The sequence below is a fragment of the Equus quagga genome, chromosome 6 (assembly GCF_021613505.1).
Source record: "Equus quagga isolate Etosha38 chromosome 6, UCLA_HA_Equagga_1.0, whole genome shotgun sequence".
NCBI classification, from domain to species: Eukaryota; Metazoa; Chordata; class Mammalia; order Perissodactyla; family Equidae; genus Equus; species Equus quagga.
The window spans coordinates 77,581,957-77,608,900 of record NC_060272.1 but is presented as its reverse complement, the minus strand read 5'-3'; the positions used below and the strand labels follow the sequence as shown (position 1 = coordinate 77,608,900).

Here is a 26,944-nt window from a genome sequence, read left to right as displayed (position 1 = left end):
CTCCCTCCCTCCCTCTCCCTCCCCCTCCCTCTCTCCCTCTCCCTCCCTCTCCCTCCCCCTCCCTCCCTCCCTCTCCTTCCCCCTCCCTCTCTCCCTCTCCCTCCCCTTCTCTTTCAATCTCTCTCTCTCTCCCTCCCTCAGGGGGTTATTGTTTTTGGAGGGTGGGAGGAGTGAAAGGTTGGTTTTCCAATTTATAAGGAAATCATTGGAACAACTGTTCCAAAAGAAAGCCCCAATACAGACTTTTAAAAGGTAGGACTTCTACTTTCACTGCAGAGTATCAGCAAATCAAAAGACTTTTGCCAAGGAATGCTAATTTTTTCAAATAATCCAGAAAGCCTTTTTAAGTTATATTGATATTAAGAGACACTAAATCATGTAAATCAAATGTCAATTCATGGTTTTGTCTATAGTGTGCATTTCCTTCACTAAAATATATATCTTAAGGTACAACAAAATCAGAGTTCCTTCATTACTTTCTAAGGACTGAACTTTGAAAAACTATAAAGCAATTAAATAGTGGCTACACTTTTAAATAGGTAGCTGGATCATTATAAAGTCAATATTGTCTGAGATGAAAGATGGGTGTTTAGGCTATGTTTATATAACTCTCAAGATCTGATGAAGAGTAAGAATCCCACAAACAATCTCAGTAATTACAAATAACCTAAACATCTGGGATCATGTACACCTGACATCCAGATGGTTCATAAAATTTTTCTAGTTTTTATCTGGAAACCTGGAAAATTGGTTTTGAATACCATCTAAAACTAACAGCTATTACCATTTAAACTTCACATCTAAAAACACAAATTTTGGAAACAATACAAAGTGAATAAAAATATACAACTGGATTGCTGCAATGTATAATTTAGAGGCCATGTAACTTTTCCAAGCTTTGATTTTCCCCACTGACATGGGAAACAATGTTATTTAACATCTACTTTATAAGGACAGTGCAAGGACTGAATGAGTCAATTTTGGTCAAGTTCTTTGAACTCAGATGAAAGATGCTTTAGAAACATAATTATTATAACAAATGTGTAGCACTGGAAAGAATTTAAAGCTATATATTTATTTTGAATAACTACTCTGAAATACTTCAGAAAAAGGTACATACATACCTGAAGCTGCATATCAGCTGCAGCACAAACTTTTTTAGATTCACAAAGACGAGACACCATATTTTTGGGCAGTGACTTGAAAAAAGAAAAGAATACACATGTGAGTAAATTGCTTAAGTCATTGTACTAAGTATTTACAAGGCAGGAAAGTTAAAAATAACACCAAATGAAAAGTTAATAACAGAATTTCATTATGGTTTGAAACTAACTTTGAAATATTTTAGTTGACAAGATAACAAAGGATGAAGATATTCCATTTAATTTCAAAAAGTGGTAATTGTCAAACAGGAGTTTGTACGTGAAAATACAGCATTGTAGGGAACTAAGATGGTGGCAACGATCTTTAAAAATCTATTTAAAATCTTAATAAAAGTTAGTACTATTTCTATCCCTTCGTTGCCTGTGAAAGCCTGTTCAAGTGCTCTGTTGACTTTTAAGTGAATATAATAACTGATGATGGGAATAAAAGATTAAAATTTCAAGAAATAAATTATAATTCATGGTGCCAGCTAGTATTAAGGCTGAATTGATATCCTAACAAATAACTATGATAGCGAATTGCATTCTTTTATTTTACAAATAAATTGCAAAGCTTGGAAACTCAGTATAATATCCTATACGACTTAAGGCTTCCTCTAGGAGACTAATTAAGCCTAATCATATAACATCACATATTTTCTTAGAAATAAACTAATAATGTAGTTTAAGAGGTACTTAATCTTATTCTGCTTTAAAATCATTAATACTGATGTTTATTGAAGAAAGCTATCACTTTATACAACTCTATTTACAATTTATAAATTTATCCAAAAGCCCTTCTAAGGAAAAATACATTACATAATGAATGATAATGCGAGCAGTCCCTGGCACATCAGCAGATAATAAATATTTACAGAAGGAATGAATGAACACAAGAATGATCACTTAAAAATGGCTTCTTAAGCGAAAGACTACAGTAGTAGTACATAATGAAGGCTCAGACAACAAAGCCTTTTCTCTTTCTGCTTGGCTATAAGAAAAGCAAACTAGGCAAAAAAGGCAATTTTAAAGAGTTAAAATATGGACCAAAGGAAGTTGTATACTGTAAATTCTGGTGCAAGTAAAAGGCCTGGGGCTTTCTGACACCAGGAGCACCCATCTTGCATAGAAGAAAAATTTCCTCAAACAGGACTTTAAAAAGTCAAGATTTAATTAAGTCACGTATGCCAACAGCTTGTATCAAAATGTTCAGGTTCCTTTAACCACACTTTATATTTTACCTTCTTTTGATAGGACTTGTGCTACACTTGAATTTTTCATGCTTCACAAAGCTTTAATAGTTTTATTTTCATAAAAAAGAAGTATATGTGGAAAGATGGCATTTTCTTATTTATTCAACAAACAGTGAAAACTACTGTGGGCAAGCACTGCATTATGCACAAGGGACAGAAAATGGTGATCAGACAGGGGCCCTGGCCCATGAGCTTCACAGGCTGGCATCACCCATGTAGGCACGATTTTCAAAAGAGCTACGACTATAATGAGTGCTAAGAAGGAAGGCAGTGCAGGTTGGCCTGAAAGCTATAACCTAGAATGGCTTAACTGAGAAAATAGTGTAGAAGTGAGATTTGCAAAATGAACAGGCATTAACTAGACAAGGGAAGAACGGGCTGCAGGGACAAAGAAGTATTTCCACAGAAGAAATAGGATACGTAAAGGGCAGAAAAGAAGAGGGCCACTGGAGGAGGTGAAAGAGCAATGGGCAGGAAGCAGGGTTCTGGCCGGGCTGGAGAGGCAGGCAGGGGCCCAGGCCTAAAGACGCCTGGAGGGTGAGCCAAGAAAGGACACTGGTCTCCACCCTCAGACTCCACCTCTGTGGTAAGCCACTGGGGAGGTTGAAGCGAAAAAGTCACATGGTCCGATCTGTTTTAAAAAGACTCCTTTGCCTACAGTGTAGACACTGGGTAGGAAGAAGGCAGGAATGGATCAGGAAAAAGCAGTTGGGAGGGTATAGTTAGTGGACCAGTGACACACACAACCTAAGCAACTGGCAGAGTGACGAGGGCAGAGGCACCATGAGAGAGGGCTGCAGCTGACTGGGAGGTGAGAGACACAGGACAGATGACTGTTTCCAGAAGTGTGAGTGACAAGCATGGAGAGGGCGAGGGTAGTAGCTGCAGTGGGAAGGAGCTGGAGGGAAAAGTTTTTGTTTCGGGTTGGGAAATGCTTAAGCAGACTTTAGAAATGCTGATGGTAAAACTCCAAAGAGGCGACAAAAATTAGAGATGTAGGAAAGAGAAGAGACAATGAGAGCTTAAGGTTCCTGAGAAGGCAGGAGGACAAGCTGAGCAGACCACAGGTGAGAGGAGGTTCAGGTGTGGGGTTTCCATTTGATGTGTGCTCTCTGTGAGGTCAGAGAGGAAGCTGTTGAGAGGGAGTCGGACTGAGGATCAAGGAGGTTAGAGAAAGTTGTGCGGAAGGCCCATGGAGACTTACCCATTGAGAAGGGTAGAATCATCAACCCTGGGAGAGGCCTGTGATTGCAATCTGGCCTGGGGTGCAGGCAAAACTGAGCAGCCCCCTGCAGCACAGATGAGGAGGATGGGGGGAAGGGAAGGTGGATGAGGAGGAAAGTCAAGTCACAGAGGGAGAGGGAGACAGCAGAAAGGCAAACAGCACAGAGCCCCTGCTGAAGGGGGAGCAGAGAAACAAGCAGCCCTAGAGGCCCACAGTGGGGGCCCGGCATCTTCAAAAGCTTTCCTATTTCTGCTCTGTATTTCTGTCTTGATTTTGAAATGCCAAGAATTAGATCAAGATTCAAACCCAACATACCCTTTTCCACTAAGAAATAACTTGTTTATTTAGAGACCAATATCTCCAAGATTCATACCCATACAGGAATAGCAAACAATAAAGGGACAAATTTAATGAGGCTTAATTCTTTCCTTTCAAGTTTACAATAAAACAAAAGATGTAAACAAAAAGAGTATATAAGAACAAGGACAAGTGAAAATAGTTCATGAAAAACTATGTATTGAAAAAACACAGAGGAGGACATCTGTGACACAATGGAGTGAGCTGTTCCCTTCATCCCTACCCCTTAGAACTTCATTGCTCATCAGAGGATACCCATATAGCACAAGAGGAAGCCTCAGAGACCCATGCTGCTATACATCTAAAGGTGGATGGGCTGCTCCTGGGGAGATGGTGAAGATAGGTCTGGGCCCCTGGCAGCCCTGTGCACACATGTGACTGCTCTCCCAGCTGGAGCCTCCACAGTATCGCTGTGGGCCTGAGGGTGTGATTATGGGAAAAGGTGATGACAGTCCTCAGCCCAAGTGTGATTGCATTCCCATCCAATGGGAGAGCCCACAATACCAATGTGGTCCCAGGGAGTGGCCCAGGCTCAGACTTCCTGGGGAAGACCTGCCCACAAAGCACAACAGCAGGTATGACCTGGAGGCAGCAGCAGATCTGCACGCCTGTGCGTACAATTTCCTGGCTACTGCGAATGCCCATGGTACTGCTACAGGTCAAAAGGTGGGAGCACATCTCGATGGGACTGTAGGAGCAGGTGGCAGCAGCCTTGAGCCCCTGCGTGATCGCTTTCCCGTACAGGGGGAGAGCCCACAGTGGTGCTGTGATCCCAACGAGTGGCCCAGGCTTGACAGGCACAGGTTCCAGAGGTCACGGCGGGTTCAGAAAACACACCTCCCCCAACCCCCACGGCAGTGGGAGGATCTGCGACGAGATACTACCACTATGCTTAGGCACAAATCCACCCCATCAAATAGTACAAAGAGGTATATTAATACTCCTGAACAGAAGAAGACAGACAAACACTCAGAAATCAATCCTGGGGACACAGAAATTTACAATCTAAATGACAGAGAATTAAAAACAGCTATCACAGGGGCTGGCCTGGTGGTGCAGTGATTAAGTTTGAACATTCCACTTTGGCGGTTCAGGGTTCACAGGTACGGATCCCAGGCACAGACCTACACACCACTCACCAAGCCATGCTGTAGCAGCATCCCATATACAAAATAAAGGAAGATGAGCACTGATGTTGGCTCAGGGCTAATCTTCCTCAACAAAAAGAGGAAGATTGGGAACAGATGTTATCGCAGGGCCAATCTTCATGACCAGAAAAACTCAAAAACAAAAAGCAGCTATCATAAAACAACTCAATGACTCACACAAAAACTCAGAAGGACCGTTCAATGAAATCAGAAATACAATGAACAAACAGGGGGACTTCTTTACAAAAGAGATGAAAACTATAAGGAAAATCCAATCAGAATTGTTGGAGATAAAAAATACAATGATTCAGATAAAGAAAAACATGCAGTCCTTAAATAACAGAGCTGACATTATGGAAGACAGAATTAGTAACTGAGAGGACATGAACGTAGAAATGCTTCAGATGGTGGAAGAGAGAGAACTAAGACTAAAAAGAAATTAAGAAATTCTCCAGGAAATGTATGACTCAATCAAGAAATGCAACATAAGGATTTATAGGTATTCAAGAGGAAGAAGAGAGAGAGAGAAAGGAGCAGAGAGTTTGTTCAAAGAAATACTAGCTGAGAACTTCCCAAACCTGGGGAAGAAGCTGGAAGTACAAGTAAATGAAGCTAACAGAACTCCTAATTACATCAATGTAAAAAGACTTTCTCCAAGGCATACAGTCGTAAAACTGGCAAAAGTCAATGACAAAGAAAAAACAGTAAGGGAAGCAAGGTAGAAGAAAATAACCGACAAAAGAAAGCCTATCAGGCTGTCAGCAGATTTCTCAGCAGAAATGTTACAGGCTAGGAGAGTAGGGAATGACATATTCAAAATTCTGAAAGACAAAAACCTTCAGCCAAGAATACTCTATCCAGCAAAAACATCCTACAGATATGATGGAGAAATAAAAGCTTTCCCAGATAAACAAAAGTTGAGGAAGTTCATTGCCACTAGACCCCCCCCCCAACAAGAAATGATCGAGAAGGCCCTCATAGCTGGGGGGCGGGAGGGGGAGAAGAAAGGGTTTACAAAGCCTTGAGCAAGGAGATAAGTAGATAGACAAAATCAGAAAACTGCAGCTCTCTATCAGAACAGGTTAGCAAATAGTTAATTATAACATTAAAGATAAAGGGAAGGAAAACATCAAAAATAACCATAATCACTTCATTTTAACCACATATTGGAATACAACACAAAATGGAGTAAGTTGTGATAACAATAATGTAGATGGGGAAAATATCTGCAAATTATATATATGACAACGGGTTAATCTCCAAAATGTATACAGAACTCATACACTCAACAACAAAAAACAAACAATCCGATCAAAAAATGGGCAGAGGGGGCCGGCCCCATGGCTGAGTGGTTAAGTTCATGCACTCTGCTTCAGCGGCCCAGGGTTTTGCCAGTTGGGATCCTGGGCACAAACATGGCACCACTCATCAAGCCATACTGAGGTGGCATATCCCACATGCCACAACTAGAAGGACTCATAACCAAAAACGCACAACTATGTACCACGGGGCTTTGGCGAGAAAAAGGAAAAATAAAATCTTAAAAAAAATAAAGGGGAGAGGATATGAACAGACACTTTTCAAAGAAGATATACAGATGACCAACAGGCACATGCAAAGACGTTCAACACAACTAATGATAGGGAAAGGCAAATCAAAAGAGTGGACGCTGCAGCTCACAGGTGCCCCAGATTCTGTGACTGAGCAGATGCGGTGGAAGCAGAAAAACAGGTGTGGTTTGCTCTGTTCCAGTCTCCCAGTAGGTCTGCCCTGCATGCCTGCGAGTGGTCTCTGCAAAGGTAGAAAAAACAGGCGTGGCTTGCTCACTGCCCATCTCGCAGTGGATGCAGTGCATGCACCTCCTTCCCTTACCCCAACAGTGGCCAGGAGTTTCCAACAGTGGGGACAGTATACAAAACTTGGATGTTCCCAGCTAGAGTGGAACAACCTGACCAGAGTTTTCAAAACTTACCAGCCAGCACCAGAGATCAGAGGCTTTGCAAGGGAACAGCAACACTGACCTCTCCCTGCTTAGCCCTTACTTCCCCCCAGCAGTGGCAGCTGGAACCTGTGACCAGAGGTTTCAAGAGCCGACGCAGAACTGGTGACCCAGACCCCAGTGGCAGCACCCCTGAAAACACCTCCACCAGAAGTGGGGGATGCATATGGGTTCCCAGGTCCCGAGGACCCCCAGCAGTGACAGTAACACCCAAGAAGATAGCACCCCTTGCAGTGGTGCAACCTGCACCCCCAGACAACCCAGCAGCAGCAGGCCATGTGATGCAAAAGGCAGCAGCATCTGAGGCCATGGAGAGCCCATGAAGAGCCAGTGGAGGAACATGAGAGCCAGGAACCTCAGGAGCATTAGAAGTTCTCACAGCCTGGGCCCCAGCAGCAACACCTGAGACTGTAGCGACATTGTGGAACAGCAAGGCACCTCAGAGGCAAAACTGGCACAGGAGGGCACTGACAACTCTGGCAGAAGCACTGGAGGGTACAAAGTGGAGGCTCTCAAATACAACCATAAGCAGCTCAGAACCAAAGTAACCAAAGCCTTACCCAAATAAGAAAGGTGGTTACTACCACAAATGCACCGGAAGAGGATGAATTCATCAAACACCATGAAGAAATACATTAATGCAGTAGAACAGAGAGAGAATAACAACTCTTCAGAAACCAAGCTTGAAGTCACAGAAGATTACAATCTAACTAACAGAGAATTCAAACTAGCTGTCATAAAGAAGCTCAACAAGTTACGAGAAAACTCAGAAAGACAGATAAATGAGCTCAGGAATTAAATTAATGAACAGAAGGAGTACTTCACCAAAGAGAGTGAAAGGCTAAAAAACAAAAAATAAATTCTGGAGATGAAGAACACAATTAATGAGATGAAAAATAATGTAGAAAGCATTAAAAATAGAGCAGACCATATGGAGGAGAGAATTAGTGAGGTTGAAGATAGAAACCTGGAAATGATTCAGGTGGAAGAGAGAGAACTAAGTTTTTTAAAAACAAAGAAACTCTTTGAGAAATATCTGAATCAATTAGGAAAAATCACTAAGAATGATACGTATCCCAGAAGGAGAAGGGAGTGAGAAAGGAGCAAAGAGCTTATTCAAAGAAGTAATAGCTGAGAAGTTCTGAAACCTGGGGAAAGAACTGGACATGCAAACACAGGAAGCTAACAAACTCCTAATTACCTCAATGAAAAAGGATCTTCTCCAAGGTATATAATGGTAGAACTATCAAAAGTCAATGACAACGTAAAAATATTAAGGGCAGCGAGACAGAAGAAAAGAATCTACAAAGGAACTCCCACCAGACTTTCAACAGGTTTCTCAGCAGAAACTCTAGAGGCTGCAAGAGTGGAATCATATATTCAAAATACTAAGAGACAGAAACCATCAGCCAAGAATACTCTATCCAGAGAAATTATCCTTCAGATATGATGGAGAAATAAAAGCTTTCCCAGACAAACAAAAGCTGATTTCATCACCAGTAGACTTGCCTTACAAGAAATTTCAGAAGGAGCCCTCCTACCTGAAACAAATAGGCCAAGGTTTACAAATCTTTGAGTAAGGAGATAAAACAGAATCAAAAGAGCAGCTCTATAACAGAAGATGTTAGTAAACACTTAAGTATAACATAAAGGTTAAAGAGAAAGAAAGCATCAAAAATAACTATAACCACTTCAATTTGGTCACAAACTCACAACACAAGAAAGAACAATTGTGATAACAAAAACATAAAAGGGGAAGAACAGGATGGAATCTGCATATGCTAATGGACATAAGAGGGTAGAAGGAAAAGGACTATCTCATTTATGAGATCTTTTAAACATACCTCATGGTGAACACAACACAAAAAACCAGAGCAAAGTCACAAATCATAAATAAAGAGAAAACTGAGAAAATCATCACAGGTAACCACAAAATGGAAATGGCAGACAGAAATACAAGGAAAAAGAAACAATGGAAATATAGAACAACCAGAAAACAAAAAACAAAATGCAGCATTAAGCCCTATATATCAATAATCACTCTAAATGTAAATGGATTGGATTCACCAATCAAAAGATACAGAGTGGCTGGATGGAATAAAAAACAAGACTGAACAACATGTTGCCTCCAGTAAACACACTTCAGCTCTAAGTACAAACACAGGCTCAGAGTGATGGGATGGAAGACGATACTTAAGGCAATTGTCAAGCAAAAGAAAGCAGGTGCAAGCTGTACTTATATCAGACAAAACATACTTCAAGAAAAAAAAGATGAAAAGAGACAAAGAGGGGCATTATATAATGACAAAAGGAACATTCCACCAAGAAGACATAACATTTATTAATATATGCATCTAACATAGTAACACCAAAGTACAGAGAGCAACTAATAACAGATCTAAAGGGAGAAACTGACAACACAAAAATAGTAGGAGACTTCAACACCCCACTTATATCAAAGGATAGATCATCTAGAAAGAAAGTCAAAAAGTAAACAGTGGCCTTAAATGAAACACTAGACTAGATGGACTTAATAGATATAGATACACAGAACATTCCATCTAAACCAGAGTATACATTCTTCTCAAGTGCACATGGAACATTTTCAAAGACAAATCATATGTTGGGAAACAAAGCAAGCCTCAATAAATTTAAGAATGAAATCACAGCAAGCATCTTTTCAGACTACAATGCTATGAAACTAGAAATCAACTCCAAGAAAAAAGCTGAAAAAGTCACAAATATGTGGAGACTAAACAACATGCTGCTGAACAACCAATGGATCAATGAAGAAACTAAAGGAGAAATCAAAAAATACCTGGAGAGGAGCCAGCCCGGTGGCAGAGCGGTTAAGTGTGCACGTTCCGCTTCTCAGCGGCCCAGCGTTTGCCGGTTTGGATCCCGGGTGCGGACATGGCACCGCTTGGCATGCCATGCTGTGGTAGGTATCCCACATATAAAGTAGAGGAAGATGGGCATGGATGTTAGCTCAGGGCCAGGCTTACTTGGCAAAAAGAGGAGGACTGGCAGTACTTAGCTCAGAGCTAATCTTCCTCAAAAAAAAAAAAATATGGAGACAAATGAAATGAAAATACAACATACCAACACTTATGGGATGCAGCAAAAGTGGTACTAAAGAGGGACGTTTATAGTAATATAGGCCTACCTTAAAAAACAAGAAAAATCTCAAATAAGCAAACCTACACCGTACCTAACAGAACTAGAAACAGGAGAACAAAGCCCCAAGTCATTAGAAGGAAGAAAATAAAATTCAGAGCAGAAATCAATGAAATAGAGATTAAAAAACAATAGAAAGGATTAATGAAACTAAGAGCTTGTGCTTTGAGAAGATAAACAAAACTGACAAACCTTTGGCTAGAAACATTAAGAAAAAAAGAGAAGTCTTAAATAAATCAGAAACAAAAGAGGAGAAATTACAACAGATACCACAGAAACACAAAGAATTATAAGACAACACTATGAAAAACAACAAACTGGATAGCCTATAAGAAATGGATAAATTCCTAGAATCATACAGCCATCCAAAACTGAATCAAGAAGAAACAGACATTCAGAAATGATCAATCACTTGTGAGGAGATTGAATCAGTAATAAAAACATTGTAAATAACAAAAGTCCAGGACCAGAAATATTCTCTGGTGAATTCTACTAAACATGCAAAGATCTAACACCTATCCTTCTGAAACACTTCCAAAAAACTTAATAGGAAGAGATGCTGCTTCACTCATTTATAAACCCCAAATTACCACAATACCACAACAAGACAAGGATGACACAAAAAAGGGAAATGACAGGCCAGTACTGCTGATGAACGTAGATGCAAAAATCGTCAACAAAGGCAGGGAGTGAGGTCAGCATCACGGCAGACTGAGCTTCGCCAGTAATCTCTCATCTCCAACGTACAATGAAAAGGACATTCATACTCCAACACAGGACATTTGAACACAACACAAAAAATGTCAGAGAGACCCACGAAGCCATATGACGGAGGGTGGAGAGGCTGGAGCCCCCCTCGGAGGAGGTGGAACAGAGTAAGAGAAAACTTCGCTCCCTCCCCTAAAGACTGAGATCGGGAATCATGGGAGGCCTCCGAGAGGGAAGGAACAGGGGAGTGGACGTTCGTTTACAGGAACATCAAGGACTCCCTAGGGCCTTTGCAGCCTAGAGGGAAGCCCTCTATCCCAGGGAAGCTCCCACGGCAGGTGACCTTATCAAGCCAACACCCCAGGAGAGCAGATAGAAAGAGCAGAGCAAGAAAACTGCAAGAACAAACAGGAAAAAGCAGCCTTCCCCCAACCTGCCTAGCAGGCTCCACTGCCTGGGATTCTGGAGGAACACAGAGCGGTCAGAACATGCAGTCTTGACTCCCACCCACTGGGGATTGGTGGTAACTACAATCAAACAAAACCAGGATACTAAAAAATAGAGCCACTCCCTCAAGTAATATCAAACATTATATTAGATTTCCAGACCAGAGAGAAAATGACAAGCACCCAGAAATCAGTCCTGAGGACCTGAGGACACAAACATATGTAATCTAAATAACAAAGAATTCAAAAGAGCTATCATCAAAATACTCAACGAGGTAAAAGAGAATGTAGAGAAACAATTCAATGAGTTCAGGAGCTACTTCACAAAAAAGACTCAAACTATAAAGAAGAATCAAGCAGAAATATTAGAGACGAAAGACACAATGAATGAGATAAAACAAAATATGGATTCCCTGAAGGCCTGAATGGACATCATAGAGGAGTGTATCAGCATAATCGAAGACAGACATGTTGAAATGCTCCAGATAGAGAACTAATATTAAAAAGAAATGAAGAAACTCTCTGAGAACTATCCAACTCAATGAGGAAACGCAACATAAGAATTATTGATATTCAAGAAGGAGAAGAGGAGAATGGAGCAGAAAGCTTGTTCAAAAAAAATAATGGCAGAGAATTTCCCAAACCTAGGGAAGAAGATGGAAATCCATGTGGAAGAGATTATCAGATCTCCTAAATATGTCAATGTAAAAAGACCTACTGAAGGCATATAGTAGTGAAACTGGCAAAAGTGAATGACAAAGAAAGAATTACTAAGGGCAGCAAGGCAGAAGAAAACAACCTACAAAGGAACCCCTATCAGGCTTTCAGCGGATTTTTCTGCAGAAACCGTAAAGGCCAGGAGAAACTGGAATGACATATTCAAATCTTGGAAGGACAAAAAGTTTCAACCAAGAATATTCTATCCAGTGAAAACATCCTTCAGATATGATGGAGAAATAAAAACTTTCCCAGACAAACATAAGCTAAGGGAGTCTGTAGCTACAAGACCTCCCCTACAAGAAATCCTCAAGAAGACCCTCCTACCTGGGAAAAAAAAGGGGGGAGAGAGGGGTTATAAAGCATGGAGTAAGGAGATAAATAGCTAGACAGAATCAGAGGAGGATAGCAAATACTCAAGTATAGCATTAAAGACAAAGGGAAGGAAAATACCAAAAACAAAGATAATCTTGTCATTTTAACCACAAAGTCAAAACACAAAGTAGAATAAGATATGAGAAGAACAACTTAGGAGGAGAAAAGAGACTGAATCGGTTTAGTCTAAGGAAATAAGAGGCCATCAGAAAATGGACTACCTTATCTATGAGATTTTGAATACAAACCTCATGGTAACTACTAAACAAAAAAGCAGAACAGAGAGACAAATAATAAATAAGGAGAAAACAAAGAAACACAACCTAAGAAACTACATAACTCAACTGGTAGACCAAAATACACAGGACGAGAAACAAAGGGAATGCAGGAGAATGGGAAAACGAGTGATAAAATGGCAGCATTAAGCCCTCATATATCAATAATCATCCTAAACGTAAATGGATTAAATTCTCCAATAAAAAGACAGAGTGGTGAGATGGATTAAAGAACAAGACCCAACAATACACTGCCTCCAGGAAAAACATCTCGGCTCCAATGATAAACACAGGTTCAGAGTGAAGGGATGGAAGATGATACTCAAAGCCAATGGCAAACAAAAGAATGCAGGGGTCACTATACTTATATCAGACAAAGTAGACTTCAAGATAAGACAGGTAAAGAGAGACAAAGAGGGGCAGTATATAATGATGAAAGGGACACTTCATCAAGAAAAAATAACACTTGTAAACATCTATGCACCCAACACAGGAGCACCAAAATATATAAAGCAACTATTAGCAAACCTAGAAGAAGATATTAATAATAACACAATAATAGTTGGGGACCTCAATACTCCACTCACATCAATGGACAGATCATCCAGACAGAAAATCCAGAAGGAAACAGTGGAATTAAGTGAAAAGCTAGACCAACTGGACTTAATAGACATATGTAGAACACTCCATCCAGAATATACATTCTTCTCAAGTGTGCATGGAACATTCTCAAGGACAGACTATTTGCTGGCAAACAAGGCAAGCCTCAATAAATCTAAGAAGATTGAAATAATAACAAGCATCTTTTCTGATCACAATTCTATAAAGCTAGGAATTAATTATGAGAAAAAAGCTGAGAAAGAGACAAAGACGTGGAGACTAAACAACATGCCATTGAACAACCAATGGATCATGGAAGAAATTAAGGGAGAAATCAAAAAATACCTGGAGACAAATGAAAATTATACCATACCAACTCATATGGGATGCAGCAAAAGCCACACTAAGAGAGAAATTCAAGGTAATACAGGCTCACCTTAACAAGAAACATCCCAAATAAGCAATCTCAAACTATACCTAACTGAATTAGAAAAAGAACAAACAAAGCCCAAAGTCAGCAGAAGGAGAGAAATAATAAAAATCAGAGCAGAAATAAATGCAATTGAAATAAAAAAGGCAGTACAAAGGATCAATGAAACAAAGAGCTGGTTCTTTGAGAAGATAAACAAAATGGACAAACCCCTAGCCAGACTTAAAAAGAAAAAAAAGAGAGAAAGCTCAGATAAATACAATTAGAAGTAAAAGAGGAGAAGTAACAATGGATACCACGGAAATACAATGGATTATAAGAGAATACTACAAAAAACTATATGGCCACATTGGACAACCTAGAGAAAATGCATAAATTCTTAGACTCTTAGAACCTCCCAGAGCTGAATCAAGAAGAAATAGAGAAACTGAACAGACCAATCACAAGTATAGAGATTGAAACAGCAATCAAAAGCATCCCAAAGAATAAAAGCCCAGGACCAGACAGCTTTCCTGGGGAATTCTACCAAACTTTCAGAGAGGATTTAATACCTATCCTTCTCAAGCTATTCCAAAAAATCAGGGAAGATGGAACACTCCGTATCACATTCTATGAAGCCAACATCACCCTGATACCAAAGCCTGACAAGGACAACACAAAAAAGGGAAACTACAGGCCAATATCGCTGATGAACATAGATGCAGAAATGCTCAATAAAATATTGGCAACCTGAATACAGCAATACATCAAAAAGATCATACATCATGATCAAGTGGGATTTATACCAGGGACACAGGGATGGTTCAACATCTGCAAATCAATCAATGTGATACACCACATTAACAAAATGAGGAATAAAAACCACATGATCATCTCAATAGATGCAGAGAAAGCATTTGACAAGATCCAACAGACATTTATGATAAAAACTCTTAACAAAATGGGGATAGAAGGAAAATACCTCAACATAATAAAAGCCATATATGACAAACCCACAGCCAACATCAGACTCAATGTGGAAAAACTGAATGCCATCCCTCTGAGAACAGGAACAGGGCAAGATATACAGATGGCCAATAAACACATGAAAAGATGTTCAACATCTCTAATCATCAGGGAAATGCAAATCAAAACTACACTAAGATACCACGTTATGCCTGTTAAAATGGCTATAATCACTAAGACTAAAAATAACAAATGTTGGAGAGGGTGTGGAGAGAAGGGAACCCTCATACACTGCTGGTGGGAATGCAAACTGGTGCAGCCACTGTGGAAAACAGTATGGAGATTCCTCAAAAAACTAAAAATAGAACTACCATAGGACCCAGCTATCCCAGTACTGGGTATCTACCCAAACAACTTGAAGTCAACAATCCAAAGTAACATATGTACTCCTATGTTCATTGCAGCACTATTCACAACAGCCAAGACATGGAAGCAACCCAAGTGCTCACCAACTGATGATTGGATAAAGAAGGTGTGGTGTATATATACAATGGAATACTACTCAGCCAGAAAACAAGGCAAATTCATCCCATTTGCAACAACATGGAAGGACCTGGATGGAATTATGCTAAGCAAAATAAGTCAGACTGAGAAAGAGAAACACCACATGACTTCACTCATATGTGGAATATGAACAAACTCATGGACAAAGAACACAGTTCAGTGGTTACCAGGGGAAGGGGGGTGGGGGCTGGGCACAGGGGGTGAAGGGGAGCACTTACGTGGCGACAGTCAAGAAATAACGTACAACTGAAATTTCACAATGATGTAAACTATTATGAACTCAAAAAGAAATTTAAAAAATCCTCAACAAATATTCACAGATCAAATATAACAATACATTAAAAGGATCACACACGACCATCAAGTGGGATTTATTCCAGGGACGTAGGGATGGTTCAATATCTGCAAATCAACCAATGTGATACACAACATTAACAAAATGAAGAATAAAAATCACTTGAACATCTCAAGAGCTGAAGAGAAAGCATGTGACAAGATCCAACACCCATTTATAAGAAAAACTCTCAGTCAAATGGGGATAGAAGGAAAGTACCTCAACATGATAAAGGCCGTATGTGACACACACAGCCGACATCATACTCAACAGTGAAAAAGTGAAAGCCATCCCTCTGAGAACAGGAACAAGACAAGGATGCCTACTTTTGCCACTCTTACTCAATACAGTACGAGAAGTTTTAGCCAGAGCAATTAGGCAAAAAAATAAATACACAGAAAGAAAGAAAAGGGATCCACACTGGAAAGGAAGAAGTAAAGCTGTCTCTGTGTGCGTACGACACGATTCTATATAGAAAACCCTAAAGACTCAACAAAACCTACTAGAAACCATCAGTGAACGCAGCAAAGATGCAGGGCACAAAATCAACATACAAAAATCAGTTGCATTTCTACACATTAACAACAAACTAGTGGAAAGAGAAGTCAACAATACAATTCCATTTACAATCACAACAAAAAGAAAAAATATCTAGGAACAAATTTAACCAAGCAGGTGAATGACCTATAGACTGAAAACTATTAAATGTTATTGAAAGAAATCAAAGAAGACATAAAGAAATGGAAAGATATCCCATGTTCATGGAGTGGAAAGATAAACATAGTTAAACTGTCCATATTCCCTACAGCAATCTACAGAGTCAATGCAATCCCAATCAGAATCCCAAAGACATTCTTCTAGGAAACAGAACAAAGAATCCTAAAATTTATACGGAACAACAAAAGACCCTGAATGGCCAAAGCAATCCTGAGAAAAAAGAACAAAGTTGGAGGTATCACACTCTTTGAATTCAAAATATACTACAAAGCAATAATAATCAAAACAGCATGGTACTGGCAGAAAAACAGACACACAGACCAATGGAACAGAACTGAGAGCCCAGAAATGAAACTGCACATCTATGGACAGCTAATCTTTGGGATCCAAGAACATACAATGGAGAAAGGAAAGTCTCTTCAATAATCGTGTTTGGAAAACTGGACAGCCTCACGCAAAAGAAGGAAAGTAGACCATTATATTACACCATACACAAAAATTAACTCAAAATGGATTAAGGACTTGAATGCAAGACCTGAAACCATACAAGTCCTAGAAGAAAATATAGGCAGTATGCTCTTTGACATCGGTCTTAGTAGCATCTTTTTGAATACCATGTCTAGTAAGGCAAGGGAAACAAGAGAAAAAATAAACAAATGGGACTACATCAGACTAAAAAGCTTCTGCAAGGAAAAGGAAACCACCAACAAAACAAAAAGACCACCCATCAACTGAGAGAAAATATTTCCAAATCATATATCCGACAAGGGGTTAATTTGCAAAATATATAAAGAACTCACACAACTCTATAACAAAAAAGTGAACAACCCGATCAAAAAATGGGCAGAGGATACAAACAGGACTTTTTCCAAAGAAAATATACCGATGGCCAAGAGGCACATGAAAAGATGTTCAATATCACTAATTATTAGAGAAATGAAAATCAAAACTGCAATGAGATATCACCTCATACCTGTCAGAATGGCTATGATTAACAAGATAAGAAATAACAAGTGTTGGAGAGGATGTGGAGAAAAGGGAACTCTAATATACTGCTGGTGGGAATGCAAACTAGTATGGCCACTACAGAAAAGAGTATGGAGATTTCTCAAAAAATTAAAAACAGAAATACCATTATGATTCAGCTACTCCAGTACTGGCTATTTATCCAAAGAACATGAAATCAATAAGCCAAAAAGATTTATGCACCCCTATGTTTATCACAGCATTATTCACAATACCCCAAAACGTGGAAGCAACCCAAGTGCTCATCAACAGATAAATGGATAAAGAAAATGTGGTATATAAGCACAAGAGAATACTACTCAGCCATAAAAAAGACAAAATTGTGCCATTTGGGACAACATGGATGGACCTTGATGGTATTATGTTAAGCGAAATAAGTCAGAGAAAGACAAATACCATTTAATTTCACTCATATGTGGAAGACAAACAAAGCATAGATAAACAGATTAGTGGTTACTGGGGGAAATGAGGGTGGGAGGAGCATGAAAGGGGTAAAGGGGCATATATGTATGGTGATGGATGAAAACTAGACTACTGATTGTGAACAATACAGTCTATACAAAAACTGAAATATAATAATGTACACCTGAAATTTAAACAATGTTATAAGCCAATATGAATGTTATAAGGCTCAACAAAATAAGTGAAAAAAACCCCAAAACACATTTGCTACTATAGTTACATAAAATGTTACTACTGGGGGAAATGAGTACCATTACTGGTGAAGGTTACATGGGACCTCTGTATTATTTTTTGCAACTTTTTGTGAATCTATAATTATTTCAAAATAAAAAGATAAGTAAAAAAAACTTCCCCAAATAATGTATTCTAGCATTCTAGGACTATACATATTGTAGTGAATTCAAAGTACATTTACCAAAAACATATAGAAACGTAACTAGCAGGTAAGTACTATCCTAGTTGAATAGTTCAAAGACTCACTAATCCATCAAATCACAAATTAAACAGTACATCTATATTATGTGTGGAGTATATACGAAAACAGATGTTCTTTTATTTTTTAATCGAGTTTAGTTGTTAGTCAACTTGAATTAATAAATGCATTTCAGCTCTTGGAATGATGTTATATATTTATTACCTTAGAAAGTACTTCCTTTTTTTACTTAAAAGAATAAAATATAAAATAAAACAAATTTAAATACCATACAAACTGATTTTCTTTTCAAATTATATGTAAGTTTTTAAAAATAATATTTAGAAGTTAAATCTTAAACTTCAAATTAGAAGAATGTTTCCTAATCAAGATTTTCTTCTGTAAATATCTCTTTACCAACCAGTCATGATAACCAATATTGAAATAATTCAGTGTTTGCTGTCATTCCAAAAGTGGTTATATCTACAGAGTAGCACAGATGTTTCATATAATTGTCTCCGAAAGTCAAGACACTCACATCTGATATAATGAAGAAACAGAATGAATACGGTCTTGCGTCGCTTAACGATGGGGATATGTTCTGGGAAATGTGTTGTTAGGCAGGTTGCTGCTGTGTGAGCATCACAGAGTTCACTTACACGAACCTAGATGGTACAGCCCACTGCACACCTACGCTATGGTACTAATCTTATGGGACCACCATCAAATACGCGGTCTGTCAGCGACCGAAACATCGTAATGCCACACATGACGTACATCCAAACTGACAGGTTATGAGCAACCATATATAAATTAAGATGCATTTAAAACACCTGCACCTCAAACAATATCGTAATTACTTTTCATTATATTAAAATGAAAATTTACCAAAGTCCATGGCACTAAAAATAATAACTCTTTCACCACATAATCAACTGCATGTTTCACCAGATACTACTTTCATCTTCATAATTTCCAAAGTCAAAAAAATACTCCCTTCCACTCATCACTAAATCTATCCCAACAATGATATGTAACTCTCAGTCCTCCTTAGGATCCGGACACTGCCATATTTATTAAAGCTTAGAAAGAATCCTATCAGCATACTAAAAATACTGTAAGCCAAGAATAAATTTCAGATTAACTAATTATGGTAAAGAATGATCGTGCAAGAAATAGCATGCCTGGAGAGCTGTTTTGGGCCTTTCAGGCTGCTTCCAGCATCCTTAACTTCTGCCTGCTGAAACGGCTGCTTCACGTCATCCCACAAAGCCAGAACTATCACTCCTTCCAGGAACCCTTCTTCTTGGACCCAGTGGAAGAGAACAGAGAGCATGGTCTGCCTTAAACCAACCTGTCTGAACCTGAAACTCCCATTATTATGCTTCAGTTGGGTGTCAAAGAAAGAGCAAAGGTTCTGGAATCAGACAAAACTAAGTTTGAATCCTAACTATGCCACTTAACCAGTGTAGTAGCGTCATGTCGGGGAATTTACTGAACTTCTCTAAGCCACATTTTCCTCATTTGCAAAATGTCACTATTATCTTTTTGCAGAATTAGATAAGAATTAAACAAGATACTGTATTCAAAAAACTTATTTTGTCAGGTCTAACACAGAGTAGACGCTGAATAAGTGGTAGCTAATATTATTTACTCTTACAACTGTCCTACATAATATAATAATCATTGACTGTGACAAATTTTATTTACATTTTACCGTTTTATTACATATGCTGTAAATATGGTCTGGTTTAGACTTATAAACCCTTAGGAGACAGGAATTATAGGTAAACAATTCTCTCTCTGTAGCATCTAATACTCAAGTTCTTAATAAGGAAATGTACTTTCAGAGTCTCCTGTTTATATTTCTATTCAATTATAAAATAACCGAATATGCTTAATGGAACACAGGTGCCTCCTCAAATGACCCAGCTTTAGAAGAGGATACACGGGGATTACATTTAGAAGAACAATGAAATTTTCTAAAGTGTTATTAGTTTATCTTCCATATTTCAATATTTACCATAAAACTTTGTCATTAACTCACATATTGAAAATACTTTTCTTTCACTTTAAGTAGAATTGATTATCAAACAGTAAGCCAGCTCTTCATCTGCAGGTCCAGTTCATATTTAGAAAAGATTGGTACTAATCAGAAAATCTTCCCTTTCTAATGATATTTTAACCAAATGTACCTCATGCTGTGGATCTTGATGGTTCAAACTTTCATCGTCTGATAAGTCTGCTGTAATTTCTATCTCTGTTCCTCTATCTCTTTTGTTCTCTGGCTGCCTGCAAGGTGTTCTCTTTATCTTTGGTTTCTGTAGTTTGACTACAATGTATCTAAGTGAGTGTTTTGTTATTCATCTTGCTTGGGGTTCTCTAAGTTTCTTCAATCTCTGGCTTGATTTTCATCATTTTTGGCAAATTCTCAGCCATTATCCCTTCAAATATTTTTTATGCCTTGTTATCTCTCTCTTCTCCTTTGTGGAACTCCAACTGAACATATGCTATGCTGTTTGATGTTGGCCGAACGTTCTTGATGCTCCTTTTGTCCCTGCCCACCACTCTTTTTCCCCCTTTGTATTTCAGTTTGGATAATTTCTATTGACCTATCTTTAAGTTCAGAGTTCACTGCTTCTTTCCTGAGCCCTAAGGTGTACTAACGAGGCCCTCAAAGGAACTCTTCATATATGATACCATGGCATTGCTTCTTGCATTTCCATCTGAGTGATTTCCATAGTTTCCATCTCTCCTCCCCAACTGTTCATACATGTTGTCCACCTTTTCCATGATATCCTTTAACAGAGCTATTTAAACCCCTGTCTGATAGTTATTTTAAAGTTATTTTAGTTATTGGTTATTTTAAAGTCCCTGAGTCTGATTCTATTTCTTTCTTTGAGCAGGGAGGCAGAGCTTTGTGCCTGGAGGCCTGCCACACTGAGGTAGGCCCTGTGTGGTCGCCCACCCCACGTCCATTAGTTCCCATGAGCACCTGTGAAGGCCGACAGAAAAGAGCCGACAAGTGAATGCAAATTCCGCCCTGTATGTCAGGTCCCTCCGCTATTCCAGACTGACAGGAAAAGCCCACACTGGTCTCCAGTAATTTGTTAAAGTGTTATCTGATTTCTCCTCACCCCCTTGCATGGCAGCCAGCCCTTGTGCACATGCTTTGCCAGAGGTGAGCCAGTCTGCGCCTCCTTGGACTCAGATGACTTGATGGTCCTGTGACCTCAACTTTCTTGTGATCTCAAGAAAAGTTAGAATTTTATCTATCCTTTTCCTGTAGTTAGCTTGGAAGCAGCAATCTTTCCAGCTTTCCACATGCCCAACAGTTCAGACTCATCAGCAGCACCATTTGGGCTTTCAGCTTCCAAAGGGAAAAAAAAGGCAGAAAAGCTTTGTAAAGGGTGAACTACTCGGTTAAGTCAGGAATCAGACATCATTAAGGGTTATTCGGAAGAAACTTGCAATGCATCAGCACGTGTGATAAGACAGTTTATTTTAATACTGTCAAGCAGGCATCTATGAACACCAGTTAGTGGGTTTAAGCCAAAAGACAGTTCACTCAACAAATATTCACTGACTGCCCATTATGCAGCAGGCACAGTTGATACATCAGTGAACAAAATAGATAGAAATCCCCGTTCTCAAGGAACTTATATTCTAGGAGACGTTGGTACTTTTTAAAAAATTACCACTGGGGGAAAAAAAGACATTTTTCAGTATTTCAGTTCCTATAGGCTTCAGGAATAAAAGGACGAGGGTTTAAGCACTATCTCCTTTGGGCTGACCAAAAAGATCACACTGCTAGTTACAATGCCGTTTACATAGGTGATCTTTACTCATTTACATTCATGTGTGAGCTCTGCACCTTATATTTAAACAACAGAAGGTAGTTGGCAAACAGTGAATTAGAGCTGGATATGCATATAACTCACATTCCTCTTCTTCCAAAGAAAATGAACCAATAAAATACACAAATGCATCATCTCAGTATGTGCTAAAAGCACCAACCAATTATTCATCCATTCATTCAACAAATTCTTAGTACAAGGCACCATTCTAGGCACCATGGGAAGAAAAAAGACAAAACACCATCTCCTGCCCTGATAAGAATCACAATTCTGATCCCTGCTTCACACGGGGAAGTTTGTAATGTATGATGTAGTTGTGCATTTTCAATTTATTTAGGTACTCCTCACAGTTTAATATTGCAATTAAGGTATACTGCCACTTGATGGTAAAAGTAACCCTTTGCAAAATGTGTTCTATTAATATTCGAACAAGTTCCTCACAACAAAGCATTAGTAGTGGTAATAAAAATTTCAGTCAATATTAACGTTAAGTACATGTATTTAACATGTAATTAGTATATAATAAATAGATGAAGTTAGAGATAGGGGACACGAAGGTGGGAAAATAAATTGAGGTTAAGCACATAAACATGTGTCTTACAGTTTCATTCAACTTACACAGGTGGGCCATACACTTAGCTCTAGTCAGAGATGGAAACTCAATGATGCCTCATCCTAAGTGCTATGAGTACAGGTCCAGATCCTTTATCTGGAATTCCATAATCCAGAAAGCTCTGAAGACTGAAAGTTTTTCACAAATTCTACACAAACACATGTAAAGGCAAAACTGACCTGAACAAATGTGAGGTTTGCAAAGTATTTATCCCACTTTGTGAACATGTAGAAATATGAATTCCTTTGACTACACAGTACTCTACCAGAACCCATTTATTTTTTTAAATGAAAATATACAAAATATAAACCATTTTACTTTTCTAAAATCCAGAAAATTCTCAATTCAAAAACATCTAATCTTGAAGTTTTAGATAGAGAACTATGAATGTCTACATGGCATATATCTTTGCCTGAGATACAGAGAGAATTTTTCACTTAAGACAAAACAGACAAAAATAACAAATCTTTTCACTCAAAGTGTTCCACAAACAGCATTTGGTAAATCTCTTCCTTAAGAGGCTTATAGGAGTATCATTAAAAATGGGTCAAGTAGTGGGGCCAGCCTGGTGCAGCAACTGTTAAGTCTGCGTGCTCTGCTTCAGCAGCCTGATGTTCACCAGTTCAGATCCCAGGCGTGGACCTATGCACCACTCATCAAGCCATGCTGTGGCAGGCATCCCACACATAAAACAGAAGAAGATGGGCATGGATGTTAGCTCAGGGCCAATCTTCCTCAGCGAAGAAAAGAAAAGAAAAGAGGAGGAGTGACAGCAGATGTTAGCTCAGGGCTAATCTTCCTCAGAAAAAAAGATTAAGTAGCTAAGTAAGTATGAGAGACTCTTCCTATACATCTTTATTTTGTATCTGTGGAATCCAACTGGGTCTGAAGTTACTTGATGCTGGCCGACTCCCATGCCTGTTTCCTCAGTGGAGGCCCTGTCTTGTGGTAGAAGATACAGCAATAAAAGCAGGTCAGATTTGTCCACAAGATTCCCACAAAGTAAATTCCCTTTCTAAGGATTCTCAATTCACATGAGCATTGAGAGTTATGAGTAGTCCTAGCTTCCTTAAGTATAGAAACCTATTTAACTTCTACACTCATTTCCACTCAATTATTTGAGCACAGAATATGTTTCCACTCCATAATATATCTTTATATTACCAGGTGATTTAATATATACGACACTAGTTGGAAAATAATTTGTGAAAGAAACTAAATGTAAACTTTCACTAATAAAAGAAAACTTCTTAAAGAAATAAATGTCCAAATACAGTTGTATCACTCTTGCTAATCTTTTAAACTCCTTTCCAATCCCAAAAGTCTCCACTGTCTTTCAAAGGCTCCTTTCCAGCTCTTCAGCTCCCGCCTGGGCACTCTGCTCTCCAGGGCCAGCAGCCTCCCCAGCTTCTCTGGGACTCACCTCAGGCCGCCTCGGCCGCTTCCTCAGCCCCACCACTTCAGTGCCCTGGTCGGAGTGGCCATTCCTACCTGACACAAGCTGCTGGGGCTAATGAAGGAGAACACACTCATGTGATTTTCGTCACAGCCAGGGGACAGGTGGGCAGCAAGGCAGAGCGACGGTTTCTTTAGTCTGCTCACTGCATTAGTTTGTCCCGAAGCTCCTTCTGACTTCTCTGTTCCAAACCACCTGCTGTTCTCCACCAAGCCACAGACAGAAGACACAGCCAGCCTCCGACAACGAGGCCACGCTAAAAATGCCAAATAATACCAGCCCAAACCCGTTTCTCTCCTGCAAAATTCTTTTTCCACAGTGAAAAGAGGAAGATTTCCACTTGGCTCTTTTCCGGGTATCTCCTAGTATCAATATTGATTTCACGGAGCCCTTTCTCTTAAATGCAATACTACATCTAGTTACAAACCCTCAACAAAGCGTAGCAATCTGCAACCCTTACAGACTCTCTTAGGACAGAAATGGTTTTCTGAAACAATCTGTATCCCTTAACAAGCGCAGACCATTTTGAACAAGGTTTGAGAACATTAATCCAAATGTATTTCAAAATAATATTTACTGAATGAACTTATATTTTAGATAATTCCGCCCTTGGCTGAGCTCCTTTCATAAAAATGCATGGAAGAGCTGCCGTCTCTGCAGAAGCCCAAGGGGCTGGAGCAGGCCTGCTTTGATGCTGGCTGACTCAGTGTGTACTGAGGGGCGGCCCTGCTGGTGGAAGAAGACAGAGCAGTAAGATGAGGTCGGGTTCGTCAGGGAGACCCGTCCCGCTCATCTTTGCAAAGCACCCCACTGTGTGCAAGGCACCCTACTAAGCAGCTGGGTGACACAATGAATCCTTCTTGATCCTGCTACCAGGAACGAGAAAAAGAATGTATGCTGAAATTAATAATGCAAGGAAAAATGCCCCAACCACCACAAAAGAGGTACAGATAAAGCAAGGGAGGAATTTAGAAGACAGCAATTATTTAAAGTGTGTCAAAGGCAATCACTCTAACAATTAATTATGCCTCTTGTACTATTATAGTGGTAGTATTTCTATTTCAAAGATTCACCCTAGCTATAAAATGTAGAAAGACGTTGTGGGTTTTTTCTCCCCACTGATAAAGAGGAAAATGGTAAAATTGTGGTTTCTACAATTGGAACATAAAACGCCAGTAATTAGCTACAGTGACCTAGTTTAACAATTCAATATGAATTTTTCCGTAATTATCTTTGGTCTCTATTTAAAAACAAAAATGCTGTTTGTCTCTGAAGAGTTGAGATCTGGCTTTGTATGACTGCAACAACGTCCAACAGTGCAGCCTGTCTAACAGTACATGCCCCAGATCCCATAAACTCCCAAGATCCGACTTAGGTCTCGGAGCAGCAGTAGGCTACACGGCCCCACCCCCAATGCTCGCTGTGTGGAGAACGGCAGTTCCTAGTTCCAGTATTTAGTTAATTTATCCATCCTATGTCCACTGATGCATCTGGTGGCTTAAATTTAAATTTCCGGAGCCCAACCAGACTCTCTGAGGTGCAGTCAGCCATTGTGCTGTGAAAGGCCACTCTAAAGCCCCTCGGAGTGGGAGCCCCCCACCTCCTGTGCACCCAGGCCGCACGGCTACGCTAGAGCCCACGCCCAGCACAAACCCCTTCATTTTTTTTTAAATGCCGGAACAGAATTATGGTTAAAAAGAGGAGATGAAAGACTATAAACTCAATTTTTCTGTCAAGAAAGTAAAGTCTGGTTTCCTGCTTAGAATTAAAATATGAATTATAAGACCAATAATTGCCCAACTATATGAAGCCTAAAGCAAGTAGAGCCCAGCAGCATCAGCATGATCTGGGAGCTGGTTGGAAATACAAATTCCCAGGCTGCTCCACACCCGCTGACTAGACCCCACATTTTAACCAGACCCCCAGGTGATTCTACGCATGTTAAATTTTAAGATGCTCTGACTTAGAAAAACATAATAATCACAATGACTTGAAAAACAAAGGTGAGCAAAACGAAATTATCCTAACTTTACAAGCAAAAGAACCATCCGTAAGAAGGCAGCACCGCGTGCAAGGCAGACTGCACATTTCCTAGCACTCCTCGTTTGCTTGGTGACAGCAGGCAAGTCTCTCTCTATCCTGTGTCCTCATTTGTAAAATGAAGATAAAAACACTGCCGCAAAAAAATTAGTAGGAAGATTCAATGAGGTAACAGTTATTCAACCAAATTGTGAAAAGTATTAACTAATTGGAAAAAATTCAAGTCCCTGCATTGAACACATCTGTCTCTCTAAACGCTGTCACAGGAGGGTGAGCACACATGCCAGAGGGCCTGACAGCCTCGGGTCAGGACTGCCGTCTCTAACAATAGATACCCCTCTTCCTTCTTGAAAGCATCAAGAAGGAAGGACAACACCTTCCCTTGTCGCCCTAGTAACAACTGTCTCGAGAGCTTCATGTGGGCGCTCACCGTCAGCTGTCCAGAGCCTATGCACGCTGCCCTCCAAAGGGAGCAAGCTCTTCACTGTGTTCTTGGCATAAATATAAGTGGCAGAATTTGCTGACCATACACAAGAACAAAAATATTAAAATAATGATAGCTTTTCTATTATATTAAGAAAGCACATTTTTGGAAGATTTTAGAAATATCATCAAAAATGCAAGTGCTTTAGCAAACCTGGCATTACTTGAATTCTCTAAATGTTT

The 26,944-nt window shown here is 39.5% G+C and overlaps 1 protein-coding gene across 1 annotated transcript in view; it reads right to left on the bottom strand.

The window, feature by feature from the left end:
* Positions 1–26,944, bottom strand: part of MIPEP (mitochondrial intermediate peptidase) — a 190,195-nt gene that overhangs the window by 74,998 nt on the left and 88,253 nt on the right. Inside the window, exon 15 of the mRNA XM_046664650.1 lies at positions 1,125–1,199. Coding sequence (XP_046520606.1) covers positions 1,125–1,199 — 75 coding nt within the window. The remainder of the gene's footprint in view (positions 1–1,124; positions 1,200–26,944) is intronic.